At 42.3% G+C, this 15,121-nt stretch overlaps 1 protein-coding gene across 1 annotated transcript in view; it reads left to right on the plus strand.

Annotated features, from left to right (window-relative positions):
- The window catches only part of dnah10 (dynein axonemal heavy chain 10), a gene marked incomplete at both ends in the record, with an annotated part of 129,980 nt that overhangs the window by 17,303 nt on the left and 97,556 nt on the right, over positions 1-15,121 (plus strand). Inside the window, 6 exons of the mRNA XM_080853872.1 lie at positions 7,916-8,092; positions 10,197-10,361; positions 10,452-10,618; positions 10,953-11,104; positions 11,253-11,417; positions 12,322-12,529. Of these exons, the coding sequence (XP_080709998.1) occupies positions 7,916-8,092; positions 10,197-10,361; positions 10,452-10,618; positions 10,953-11,104; positions 11,253-11,417; positions 12,322-12,529 (1,034 nt within the window). The remainder of the gene's footprint in view (positions 1-7,915; positions 8,093-10,196; positions 10,362-10,451; positions 10,619-10,952; positions 11,105-11,252; positions 11,418-12,321; positions 12,530-15,121) is intronic.

The raw sequence follows: 15,121 nt of genomic DNA on the forward strand, positions 1-15,121 counted from the left end.
AATTTACACTTTGCAGGCGACAACTTTAGGTTGTGTTCCCTCAACCGCTCAAAAATCATGCGCAATCGCTGCAAACTCTCTTCTTCAGATCTCCCAAAACATAACAGATCATCCAAATAACAGAGAAGGCTTACGAAATTTTGATCCCTAAACATGGAGAGCATCATTCGCAAGAGGCGGGGCTATTACACAAACCCTGCGGGAGCCTGTTATATTCATGCAATCCTAATGGAGATGAAAAGGCGGTATACTTCTTATCATCATCATGCAAAGGCATGTTGTAATAACCTGAGGTTAAATCCTTAGTGGAAAAGAACACATTACCACCTAGAGCAGCAAGGACATCCGCTTGATGAGGAAGTGGGTGAGCATCCTTAACCGTGCACGCGTTAAGCCACCTAAAGTCAGTGCATAATCGCAGGTCCCCGTTCTTCTTCCACACCAGCACTAATGGAGAAGCGTACTCACTACTAGATTTTCTAATTATCTCCTTTTCCTCCATTTCATCCAAAGTCTCTTTCAACTTCTGATAATGTGCTGGGGACAACCTGCGATATGGCAACCTGAAAGGACGGTCATCTGTTAACCTGATCCTATGGCAAAACTTGCGCGCCTCACCACAGTCAAGCTCGTATTCCTTTATCAGATCAACTAACTTGTCCTTCCCACAAGGAGAGGCCTGACAATCGTCAATGGGAATAGACCCTAGTCCGAGACCCTGCAATGTACTATCAACATTCCCAACCACGCCACCAGAGTCACTGTTAACAGACAAACTGCCATGAGAACTGTCTGACCTCACCGTAGCTACATTCTGTGACATCAAGTCATGATCAAAATCCTCCAGGGCAGTGCACGGGTACACATCTGCTACCTTTGCATTCCGGCGCAATGTAACTGCGTCTTGCGTGGGATTAACAATCTTAACCGGAAGCCACCCATCTCCCCACATAGGAGAGACAATACGTCCAACAAGCATCTGTCTATTTATGCAGCGCGTAGTGCTGGGCTCCACAACAACCGTGCTGTCAACAGAGATATGCGTTTTCGGCGGCAACCTGGCCCACACCAGATGCTCAGTCATGGGTTGGAGTGTGACTGCACTCTTCAGCCTCAGTGTACCCACTTTATCTGGAATGGACTCACCTCTCCATCTCTCTAAATTCGATAAAAGGCGTAAAAACTAGCTGCTATCACCCTGACCTGCTCCATCAGGCTGACTCACAACCCGCCAGAAGGCATCTCTGGACTTAAATTGCCTGATTAGAGGCTTCAACACATTAGTGCCAACAATCAATGGATCCACCTGTCCCTTGATAATCAACACAGGAACTTCAAACTTGAATCCATACATCTCAATGACCATGTCAAGCACACCAAGAGGACTAGTCTGCTTACCCCCGCAACCAACCAGGACAATATCCACAGTAGTTGGAGACTCACCAAGCAACACACCTGCTTCCCTCAGACGTGGCACAACGTCTGCACTAAGCGTTGTTCGCCATGGACCCAGTATCCAACATCCCCTGTACTTCAACCTTGCCCTGCACTAAAACCGATGCATAAAACAAGCTGTCACTCTGTGTCACTCTCATGGTGTTCTGCATGACTACTCTGCTTGACTTTGGTGAGGTTTCACACAAATACGAATACACAGACTCAATGTCATCATTCAAACTGGAAGGTAAACTAAGCTGCCTGCCACTGCCCTCCCCTGAATGGAGGCTCACTAGTTTCCCTGAAACGGCTTCAGCCTCTGTGCCGGCTCCACCGCCACAGGCATAACATCCCGACTCCTACCCAGAGACCTATTCTGACATTGAAGTCGTGTGTGTCCAGGGCTGAAACACAGAAAGCACAAATGATGCAATCTACAATGTGACTGAGTAGAGTGGTCGGAACTCTGACACACTCCGCACCCGAGGTTGCGCGTCACACTTTGCCTAGGCTGGCCAGTTACTTGCGCATTACACACAACCATCTTCTCTAACACGTCAAGCAACCTGTCAATTTTGGTCCCCTCTGCAGCTGTACTACCTGGCTTGCCCACCCCCACTGTAGACTCACCAGTTGGCACACTGCTGACCACCGCCCCACTTACAGGTGTGGCTGTCAAAGTGGTGTGCTGAGATACACGACCCACCATTCCCGCACGGCTCCTCAAAAACTCATCCAACTGTGCTTGGACTTCACAGGCCGTCCAAATAGTCTGTGGCTTACTCATGAACATTAGGGACAGGCCTTAGTCAGGGCAATGCCTTATAAACATGGCCACAACCTCTACCGTTTGCGGATGTAATGCCCCACCGCCATCAAAGCACATCAAAGTGCTGCCGGAGCACCCCAAACACAGTCTCAACATCACCAGAGTCAAACACATGACTATTGCTGCGCAGCAAAATGCGGACTACATCTCTAGCCCTGCCCACCAGTCTGCCCACCAACTCATCCACACATTCCCGCCCGGTGCAGCCACTTCTACCTAAGTATGCTCTCATTAAACCCTCCCATTCAGACAGCGAGAACTTATCACTATCACCCCTGTAGAACGGCGGCTCCTTCTTCTGTGATTTAAGGACCAGATTTAACTGTGAGCCATCTATAAAGGAACCACCCCCCGGTGAATGGCCAGTAGATAGAGATGGAGAACCAGAATGCATGGTATGCAAAATATTTGCACTGACTGCCTGACTAATGTTAGAACTGATATCCCTAACTTGTTCACTGGTCAGTACCGTAGGGGTGTCAGACCTAGTAGATGCCTGGTGCACAGGTGTAGAAAATGAGATCCTATTCCTAACACTGTCGTCACCCATCAACCCAGGACTACCTGAGGGACTATATGTAGGAAAGCCCCTCCCCCTCCCAACACTGAAGTAGTAACAACCAGTAGGCTCCTTAATAATTACAGGTTAATAGAAAGAGAGAAAAAAAAAATTGAGAAAGAGAAAAAAAATATATATACAGCCGCGGAAAAAATTAAGAGACCACTTCAAAATTATCAGTTTCTCTGGTTTTACTATTTATTGGTATGTGTTAAAGTAAAATGTACATTTTAGTTTTATTCTATACCCTACTGGCAACATTCCTACCAAATTTCAAATAAAAATCTGGTCATTTAGATCATTTATTTGCAGAAAAATGACAATTGGTCAAAATAGCAAAAATGATGCAGTGTCTTCAGATCTCGAATAATGCAAAGAAAACAAGCTCATATTCATTTTTAAACTACACAATACTAATGCTTACACTTAGGAAGAGTTCAGAAATCAATATTTGGTGGAATAACCTTGATTTAAAATCACAACTTTCATGTGTCTTGGCATGCTCTCCACCAGTCTTTCACATTGCCGTTGGGTGACTTTATGCTACTCCTGGCGCAAGAATTCAAGCAGCTCGGCTTCTTTTCATGGCTTGTGACCATCCATCTTCCTCTTGATCACATTTCAGAGGTTTTTTATGGGATTCAGGTCTCGAAATTGGGCTGGCCATGACAGGGTCCTGATCTGGTGGTACTCCATCCACACCTTTACTGGCCTGGCTGTGTGGCATGGAGCATTGCCCTGCTGGAAAAAACACTTCTCAGAGTTGGGGAACATTGTCAGAGCAAAAGGAAGCAAGTTTTTCTTCCGGGACAACGTTGTACTTTGCCTGGCTGAGGTTTGTAAAAGACCATAAGGATTGAAAAAGCGGACTGGAGGTTCTTCTAAGTTCGTCTTCTCTGATGAGTCCGATTTCACAGTAGGTGCAAGACTCTCTGGCTTGTAGGCCTCTCCAGGTCTCCGTCTAACCATCAGACGACCATGTGTTGGGCAAAGCTGAAAATTGGACTCATCAGAGAAGACGAACTAGAAGACCCTCCAGTCCGCTTTTTTCAATCCTTATGGTCTTTTACAAACCTCAGCCAGGCAAAGTACAACGTTGTCCCGGAAGAAAAACTTGCTTCCTTTAGCTCTGACAATGTTCCCCAACTCTGAGAAATGTTTTTTCCAGCAGGGCAATGCTCCATGCCACACAGCCAGGCCAGTAAAGGTGTGGATGGAGTACCACCAGATCAGGACCCTGTCATGGCCAGCCCAATTTCGAGACCTGAATCCCATAAAAAACCTCTGAAATGTGATCAAGAGGAAGATGGATGGTCACAAGCCATGAAAAGAAGCCGAGCTGCTTGAATTCTTGCGCCAGGAGTAGTATAAAGTCACCCAACGGCAATGTGAAAGACTGGTGGAGAGCATGCCAAGACACATGAAAGTTGTGATTTTAAATCAAGGTTATTCCACCAAATATTGATTTCTGAACTCTTCCTAAGTGTAAGCATTAGTATTGTGTAGTTTAAAAATGAATATGAGCTTGTTTTCTTTGCATTATTCAAGATCTGAAGACACTGCATCATTTTTGCTATTTTGACCAATTGTCATTTTTCTGCAAATAAATGATCTAAATGACAAGATTTTTATTTGAAATTTGGTAGGAATGTTGCCAGTAGGTTATAGAATAAAACTAAAATGTACATTTTACTTTAACACATACCAATAAATAGTAAAACCAGAGAAACTGATAATTTTGAAGTGGTCTCTTAATTTTTTCCGCGGCTGTATATAATATTCCAAAATGATATAAAACACAGTATTACTATTCAACCATATTAATTGTTCATTTGCACCGCCACTGACAGAGACAACAGACGCAATCACCCTTGCAATGCACTCAATACACTTCAAAAGATACACGGATATGTATGCACGCGCATCCAGCCTCAACCATGCTGTAAAATCAGCGACGTCAGTAGCGGTGCGAGTTGACGATGGTCTCAGGTCGGCGTGGCTGTCGTCGAAGCAGCTATCAGCCCAGTGTTCGGCTTTCAGTCGAACAAAGATCCGGGTCGTCACGGCACCATTGTAACGGAGGTAATGTTCCCCTCGCTGTTTCACTCTCTGCGTTGTGTTTCAAGAAGGACACATCCACCGACCTGATATGCAAACTTTTATTGCGGCTTCCTGATAAATGAAATGAAGAAAATAAAAGCATTCAGACAAAAGCTAGCCAGTCGCTCAGCTCCTACCCCTGTCACATACATCTAGAGAAAGAGATAGAGGTAAAGAAGAACCCAGAGATAAAGAAGTCATCACGCCTACTTCAAAACATTGTTTCCAAACAAACACGGGAACCAATTATCTGCTTCTTGACCGTTCTAGAGAATTAACCCATGAAGGGAGGGACATTCAGGGAAGCCTATTTAACCCTGTTACATCTCCATAATGCTGGAGGCTCTGCAGACGCAAGGCTGGGACAGGGGCACCAGTGATTTCGCCTGCTGTTCTCACGGTCCTGTTCAGCTGGTTATGTTTAGATACTGTGCCGATTCCAAACCAGACGGTGATACAACAGGTCAGTACACAATGGTGCCCCTGTAGAAGGTGGTGAGTGTCGGAGTGGGTTGGCTCTGGGGTGAGCCTGCCCTGTGCTGAAATGTTGATTGATGTGTGATTGGCTGCTGATTCTGACTGTTTGCTGCCCATCAGGAAGTCCAAGACCCAATTACAGGTGCCAGTATCCACCTCTAGTGACCAGACAGCACAGCTCTGGCTGACAGGGACGTGCAGTCATAGGAGGCAGGGGATAATAATCATATATATTTCTGTATTATAAAATAAATATTCATATTTCTCTAGTTATCTGTGTTACAAGTGTCATTTCTGCATGATTCCGATCATTTCGAGCATTTTTATTATCAAAATCGCTGAATTTGAGCATTTCCGGTTCCCAGTGACAGTGATCAGCCAATGAACATGAGGCGTGCCGTCAAGGGAGGCAGATGCATTGGAGTCTATGGGCAGGGTAGGCAGTGCCTCCCCTAGGATTGCGAAATCACTCCAAACTGGGTTTTACGCATGCGTGCGCAAGCTAGAACCTTTTGAGTTGAGCTGAAAACACATTGAAAAATATTGCAAGGGAGGCACGCACTACCACTGCTTCAAGAAGGGAGGCGAGCGAGAGGGCACTTGTTGGGTATATAATCTGACGTTGGATTTCTTCTTCACTTCTTGAGCTTGACAGCAAAAATGGAAGATTGCATTGCTAACCTGAAGCAGTTCTCAAAACTGGACTTTCAGTCCAAACAAGAAATGATTGATAATGGGAGACCAATGCCGGAGCTAAAAGGTTTGGTTCAAACGACGGGGCAGAAGGTATTGACATTGCATTGGAGTGTTTCATGTTTTCCAACGGGACATATTCATGCGCAACACAAACCTCGCTTAAGGCTGCTAGGTGCAGGGGAACCGTGAATGGATTACGAGCTTGCGAGTGCACCAACTTTAAATTATACCGGTCAGTAGAACATTTTGGTATTGTGTGCTATGTCTGTGGTGTTTAACTGTTTGCTTGTTAATACGTTGTGCAAATAAATATGTAAGTGTCAACTTCGAATTCAAGGTGTCCGCGTTGCAGTGTTGGGCAAGCTACTTGATTTTTGTAGTGAGCTAAGCTATCAGCTACTCTACAATAAATTCAGCTTCACTACACAGAAGCTACCACTCAAAAAAAAAAGTAGCAAGCTAAGTTACATAAACCTGTCAAAAGTAGTTTGATACATTAGAAGCTACTTTCAGTTAAACAAACTGCATGCCAAGTCAATGCAATTTTAGGGATCAACACAACTGTCAGTCAGATAAAAACGGTTGAATGGATGAAATTCGTGTGTTCGTATGTTTGTGTTGGATGTCATTGACGTTGACAGGAACTTTTTCTTTGGATTACAAAGAAGGCATCTGAAAACATATTTAGTTTCACTCGTCTCTTATAAAGTGACGTACTTTTGAAGGTATGGCTGTTGAGTCAGGTATTCAAACGCAGATGAAAACAAATGAGTGCAGAAGACCTCGCGTCTATTTCGTGCATTTTTACAATTCGACTCCCTGAGCAGACAGCACGGACTTTTCACTTTTTAACTTTCATCATCTTCAGCTGTATCTAAATATCAACAGCATTCTAGTTATCCGGTTGTCTAGAATCTGCATGCAAACTACTCATTTAAAATTAGCGGAGAATTCATTTTAAATGTATGAGCAGCGTCTGGTGTACTTGAAATGACGATATCTATCAATCTATTTTCACTCGTCTCGCCTAAAGTGATGTACTGCTTAATTTTTGTGTTTGATGGCTGCAGAGAAGCCTGTTATGAATGAACATCAGAAAGGTCCAGGATAAATTAGCTTTCGAGGACGCTACTGCGGTACTTGATCAATAAAAGAGCTTAGCTACTGAAAAGTTGCTTTGTTTTGTAGTAAAAATAGCAACGTTACTGCCAAGCTACTGACAAATGTAGTTAAGCTAGTAACGTCGCTACAAGTAGTGACGCTACTGCCCATCACTGCCGAGTTGTGTAAAAGGTTATATTTTCCCTAGACAAATTGAAATGAGCCATATCATTGGTGGGAGGGCTACATACGCTACCTTGTAACTATTAATATCTTATTTGACACGGTGTAAAAGTTCAATTACCACACCGATTGTACGTTTAGTATTGAGCCGCATAACTTCTTATAATAATAATCGTTTAAAAGTAATAGTATTAGACAATAAAACATAAAGCTTTTTCAGTTCTGGTGAGATGACAATTTTTAAACCATAAGCATATATACATGTATGATGTATACATTTCTATTTTTTTTAAAACAACTAGAGATCGGAATGACGTAATCACTTCCGGTTTCTGTGCCTCACCAGCTGCGAACCTCACCGCACGTCACTGCTGGCTGACCATTTAGATGTTAATGAACATGGAGCAAATGTAATACATTCTTGTGGGGGAGGAATTCACATGAGTTGTCACTACTTATAAAGTATATAAATAAACCCATGTTCTTCACTGCATCCCCACTAAACAGAGGTGTTATTCTGTCATGTTTCACAGGTAGACATCATCAATGATATCTTTTTGAAGCACAAGGATAACCCCCCTCTGAACAAGAATCAGCCGCCCGTTGCAGGGGCCATCTACTGGGAGCGCACTCTGTTCCACAGAATCAAACACACTATCATACGCTTCTTGGAGGTGGAAGAGATGCTCGAGAGTGAGCAAGGCAAAATGGTAGGAGATTACGATGCTAGTTTTTGGTATCTTATTTCTGTCCGTATGTTATGTAATCAGAAAAACCAGAATGTACCCACAGTGTGAGGGGTGCTTCATTGTCAACTGTTTGTCTCTAAGGAAACTGTCTTGAATATATTTTTTATATTATGTGACTGTCAGCTGACTTCTTCCATTTTTGCATTCTTTCTATTGTGAATGTGCATGATTGTGGACTGTTTGTGATATGTTGGTTGCGCAGCATGTGAATTATAGATTTCCTTACCCCAAATATATCTAATCTGGTAGTGCAGGTGCAGTATTTGGTTGTTCTTGTTTTGCAATGCAAAACTCCATTAATCTCTGGGTCTCCTATGACCACCGGGTAGCGTGTACAATCCACAATATTGTACACAATTCAGTGGCCATTTTTTTTTTTAGCAAATGTGGCTTGTGTTGTCACATAAAACTAGAGATACATTTCGGCGTTTCAGGTCGGCGTGCATTGCCAAGGCGTTTTTGAAGCAGCTGCGCCTGTAGTCTTCTAATATGTCCTCTTTGTTAGTTCTAAGACAAGGAATGACCTGTATCTTAATGTTAATGATATCTGTCTGTGGGAAAGCTTACTTGAGACAACGGGTGGTGCCGCACCTACATAGGTAGAAAAAAAGCCTTTAAAACTTAAAATCTTTCAGCCAACATGGATAAAAAGCAGAGGATATGATAGCAGTGAATATTTTCTGTTTGTCAGAGGGATACATGAAATTGGTTTAGTTTTAGTTGTTTCCAGTTGACTCATGAATTCAAATTTGTCCTAAAAATCTAAATAATACAGGCTAATTTGGTTGGTAATGTACATATTTTCAACATTAAACAGGTAGATACACGTATTTCTTCAAAACCATTATGTGTAGATAGATGCATTTCTTCAAAACCGTTAAGTTATCAAACAGGTGAGCAGTGTAGCCAGAGGCGGACTGAGAGCCGAAAAGTACGAGAGGGATTTTATGCATAACAGCTTGCAAGCACCGTGTTTGTATGATAGGCTACATTCACTATCCCAGGTTGATTCTTTAGGACCCAGTGAGACACCAAATTAATTAGGTGCTTTTGTTTGGCATATGCACATCAAGTTTCTAAGCCATCTGAATATCAAGAACCGCTTGGCCTTGAAATTTCATTCAAACTTCATACAAGACTTTTGTAGGTAAATACATCTTGGGCTATATTTTGATATTGGTACATTTCATACTTTAAAAACTACAAGATACATGATTGTAGCGTCCATTCAAATGAATGGTGAAATATTCGTTACCTCAACATTTTATAACTGTAAACAGTCAAGTGTCACTGCTGCAGATTTTGCAACTCTTTCCTATCTATCTATGAAGCTATGTATCTATCTACCTATCTATCTATCTATCTATCTATCTGTTTTTTTCTTTATATCTTAATATTTAACTTCCCCATCTATTTAATACATTTATCTCTCTCTCACTCACAACTCTCTTTCAATCACTCTATCTACAAACAAACTAAAGATTGAATTAATCACATTTATTAAATTACCAACAAAACAAAAACATGAGCAAAACCAAAGGACTGGGAGAGGCCAAAGTAACAATATGTAACAACAGAAAAGTGAGTTTCAGCAGTAACTAAAGGTCCTCCATCCCTGCATCTTACGATGTTGAACACTGACTGACAACTCTGAAAGCACTCTTGAATCGATAAGTATACGTCAACATACCTCCAAATAATGTAAAGCTGTGCATGGCAGGACATTTTCTCTTGCAGCGTAAACAACTGAATTGTTCACTTCTGTATATTCTTTTCATTTCAGGATGCATCACTATATGCATATGTATATGACAATTTTGTTACTGTTGTTCGCACCATTTCAGATGTGTCTTGACCATTGTTTTTAGTTTTTTTTTTTCTTGTCTTGCACTTATATTGATCAGTTATTTGAAAGAATTTGGGGATTTTGTGTTGAAATTGGCCTGTTCTGTATTCACTTGAAAAATGTATAAAAACAAATACAAATATGAAAATCAGGGAAGGTTAATCTGATGGTGAAAATTCAGCTTCTGTTTACTTCTGTCTATTTCATCTTATTTTTCAGGTAAAAGCCAAATATCTGGAAGTTGGAATGCGTATGAGGGACTATGAAGTCAAGAAGTATGAACGCTGGCGTGAGGAAACTGAACAAAGCCTACCACTACTCATGAAACGAACATTGCTGACTGTGGTCAATGGTGCAGGAGGCATCTCTGTAGACACAGGAATTGTGAGTTTAAAGCAATCACATAGTAGTGTTATTTTTATTCTCAAGTGAGAAGAACAGCATTTCAATGAATTGAACTTTGTCTTTTTCTAGGTGGCCCCTGTATTGGAGCGGGATTTGGAGAGGGGGATGCGTTATGTGATGAACTTTGCTCCAGAATTGAAAGAAATTATCTCTGAGACAAAGTATATGGAGCAGTTGGGTTATTCTGTCCCTGAGTTGGCTCGCAATGTTTCCCTTCAGGAGGAAAAGTTCCATAAGTATGAACACTATCAATTTTTTTTTGTTGAGAAAACTGTCTGCAGTGGCCAGTTTGTTGATCTTGCCAAACACAGTTTGCCTCTTGTGGGGCCTAATTTATAAACAGTCCTTGGATTTGCCACTGAAGCTCATCTTATGAACTAAACAGGAACTTGTGTTTGCTTACATTTATTTATAAAACAGGGCTTATTCACTTCCCTACACAATTATGCATTCATAAATCCCCCAAAAACATACATGAGTAAAAGCTCCTTGTTCCAAGTATTTTACACATTTGTGTGAGTGCTAATCTTTTCTGAACAAATCTTATCTGGATTTATGCTATATTTCCAGGTATGTGGATGGCCTGAAGAGTTTAGTGAACCGCTACCATTCACTGATGGATTCTCTGAATGATGCAGAGTTTAATCTACTGTCAGAGCAAATCCATGACCTCAGGAGGGTAATGCGTGCTGGATTTAAACGACTGAATTGGAATGCTCTGGGTAGTTATATTTTGCTTCCACCATATTATCATAGCATTGCATCTACTGTTCATCAGTACAAATCATCATCTTTTTGTGTGTAACTTAAAAAGGAACTCATTTTGTTTGGATTGGATTTCCTATCCTGACAATTTATTTTTCCCCCCAGGTATCTCTGAATTTATTAATCGTGGCACCCAAGCGACCTCCAAATTTGAGTCACTTGTTAACCAAATTCAGAAGAATGAAAGGGACATAGATGCAAAACTGCTCTCCATTGAGACGGCAAACCTCTTCAAATTTCCAGCCCCTGACAAAACTGGAGATCTACCAGGTTGAACATTTTGATTTAAAACTCTTTCAGGATGTAGGCAATAGATTGTCTGTACCCTCTGTATTGCAAAACGCTATTCTTGTATGCCATTGGTATGCAGATTCATCTTTGGGTAAAATAATGTGCTTCCGACTACATACTGGTAAAATTTAACTTTTTCACATCAGTTTAAACTGCCAACTGATAGTCTAATGATTAACATTGTAATGCAAGCTTTTGGATCTACTGCATATGTAATGCTTATTTTGGATGTGGTTGATGATGTGCTTCTTAACACAAAGTTCAGCAAAGCAGCCCTCCTTACTAAGCTGTATGAAAGCCCAGCATGCTGTGGGTGCACTGTCAAGTTGCTTATAACATCTGACATCAGGCAGTTTTATTAGTTTAATATGACATGCTACGGGTGCACTGTGAAGTTGAAACTTACTCATGTTTGCCACAGGCTTTTTTTCTCATAATATCTAACATCAGACGCTTTTATTAGGTTAGACAAGTCTTCAGCTAAATGCTTCCAGTTGCCTGAAATAGATCCTTATTGATAAATATAAAAGAACACAACCAAGCCAAAAAAGGAACATGCATTGTAATGGATGAGGGAGTTTCTCATCTGGCTCAGTTTCAATACTGCAATTGTACGGCCCAATTATTCAAAAGTCCCAGATCAGCTCTACTCTCTCAACTAAAGTGCTTTGTTCTTTGGGCAGATGTTTTTTTTCCAGCCTCTGGTCATGTAGACATGTTGTCATTTTACCAGCTTCTGGTTTACAACACTCTTTTTTTGTTCTGTGAAATGCTGTAATTGTTATCGTAAAGTGTGCCTCGACTTGGAAAAACAAACCAGGCAGGCCACCTCTGTTTCAGTATTTGTGTTTGTGCTTGATTGGCATGTTTTGGTTTACTTTAGGGGTAAAGGAATTCTTCGAGAAAATTGAAAGAGAGCGGGTCAAGGATGAAAACATGCTGGGCAGGAGATATACAGCCATAGGCCCTCTGCTCACTAAGATGGAGAGTCTCATCATGCAGACCAATAGTGGCAAGGCCCAACGTATGGCCCAGTATTACGCATACTGGGAGCGGAAGGTCGTCAACTCCCTTATCAAGATGGTACTCTGGTAGGTTCAGTCAGGATTTATCTTTCTTTTCCTGCCCTTTTGTTTTGTTTTACAGAAGAAATGCCCTGGAGCTGTTTTATTATACAACACTATGGAGGAAGGAGAGCTTGTAGTTTTAAACCTCACCAAAGTACCATTTTTATGGTTTATTTCTGGATATTTTATCACAAATGAATGTCAGTAGACATGGCTTTATGTCCGGTTTTAAGCGTTCACTTTCAATGAAATGCTGATTAAAGTTAGCTGTGCTGTTTGGCGGTGAGCTTGCTTCTTACTTTCTAGTTCAGGTGTCTTACTTCAAGACCTCAGGTCACAGGCTATACGTAGTGGGGGATATACACTACTAAGGGAGGGTTATAAATATGCACGATCTTCAACAGTTTTTTAAGTTAAGCTATTATTTTTGTATTAATTTGACCCTGTGTCTAATGATGATAAGACCCGAAAGACTTTAACAAGGGCTGGGTTGTTGTGGCTGGTGAGTAGGGCTGGAATATGTGTAAGACTGCCATCTGGGTGTGTTTAAAACCAACCACATTTTAACAGTGAAAAATGATGTAGCACTCTCTCTTTCTCTCTGACCGGTGCACACACACACACACACACACACACACACACACACACACACACACACACACACACACACACACACACACACACACACACACACACACCCTACCCAGGGTTGAAGGAAAGGGGGCATATCGGCAGATGTCACCTCCACTCCTTCCCAAAACAAATAATTAATGAAATACATTATTTTGTATGTAAGTATATCTTATCGTCACAAAGTCCATTCCCATTAAACAGTATTGGAAGAGACATTTAGAAAACAGATTTGATCCAATCCTGATTTGCTCTCTTCTGAAGCTTCAGCCTGCGCTCAACCTTTCCAAAGCCCTCACCACAACCATAGTAGTGTCAGTGAATAAAACATCTGCTTCTAAGGATGTCATTTAAATATGCAGGCAATAGATACGTTTAGAAAGAGCATGGCTTGCATGTTAAATTACCACATTTGGCAGCTTTCTTAAATAGTATTTTCATGTTTTGGGAGCATATAGGCTTCTTTTATACCACGACTCAGAGGAATTTCCTATTGTGACACTTCAAAATGTCAGTTCACTCCTGATATTTGCACACCTATGAAGTAGTCCCAGGTTTTTGACTGTATTTAAGACACACTAGCCCCGGATACATGTGTCAATTTAACCCACCAAATTTAACCAGAATCGCGTTTAACCCAGTTAAAGCTCGTAACTCGCTTATAATTGCCTCATGTAGCTCACGCCTAAATTTAACCCTCTCATTTTTCCGACGATGTCTGAGCCTTTCGAGAGAGGTGGTCTACGCCAATCGGTGAGCTCAAACAAGGCGGGTCAAACAAGGCCGATGTAACATGGGGCTAGTGGTGACAGGGAAGCCACTCATAGGGAGTGTTATGCGCATCCGTGTCTGCGTGGAGATGACACAGCCGCTTGTACACAATCCATCCCCATACACCGGATATAGCCTGAAGGCTTTCAAGAGTACAGATGCACAGTGACGGTTTTAGGCACGGGCGACCCTTTTTCAAGTCACGTGGGGGGCGGCATGACCAAAAATAAATAAATAATTAAAGCTGCAAGCAGCGTTGAGTGGGCCCGAGCACGCGCGCTGGTCGACGGCCGACGTGCACCGCACAGCTGCCGTCAAGCGTAGAGCAAGCTGTGAGAATGCCACGTACATCAAAACATCACAACAATACAGCGCAAAGAATAAAGAAAGCGACGTTTCCAACCACCAACAGGTGGCGCTATAGGCGAGTGGCATTATGGGCATATGTCCGCGTTCAGGCCGGGTCCAGCGTCCACCCTATGACTTTTGGTCTGGATCAGACAATGTGCGATGTTTCCAACCACCAACAGGTGGTGCTATAGGTGAATGTCACTATGGGCATATGGACGCATTCAGGCCGGGTCCGGCGTCCACCCTATGACGATTGGTCAGGATCGGACAATGCAGGCAGGAGTTTTAAGTGACTTTGTGGTTTGTGGCGAGCACTGGCGAGTCGTAAAAGTTTGAGGGTCTGCCACGCCCACACCCTTCACACTTTGGAAAAGACCTAAATAGCTTTTGATCCCCCATGGCTGAAGAGTATCCTGACCCAAGTTTGAAGGGATTACCATTAAATCTGTAGGAGGAGTTCCATCAGATGCGAGGTGTGGAAATGGCGAGCACTGGCGAGTCGTAAAAGTTTGAGGGTCTGCCACGCCCACACCTTTGAGATTTTGAACAATCCCTCAATACAATTTGATCCCCCATGGCTGAAGAGTATCCTGACCAAGTTTGAAGGCGTTACCATTAAATCTGTAGGAGGAGTTCGATCAGACGCCAGGTGTGGAAACAGAGTGACGATTCCAACCACCAACAGGTGGCGCCGGGTCCAGCTTCCACCCTATGACGTTTGGTCAGGATTGGACAATGCAGGCTGGAATTATAAGTGACTTTGCATTTTGTGGCGAGCACTGGTGAGTCGTAAAAGTTTGAGGGTCTGCCACGCCCACACATTTTAGATTTTGAACAATCCCTCAATACAATTTGATCCCCCTG

This window comes from Sprattus sprattus (assembly GCF_963457725.1).
Source record: "Sprattus sprattus genome assembly, chromosome: 16".
Classification (NCBI taxonomy): domain Eukaryota; kingdom Metazoa; phylum Chordata; class Actinopteri; order Clupeiformes; family Clupeidae; genus Sprattus; species Sprattus sprattus.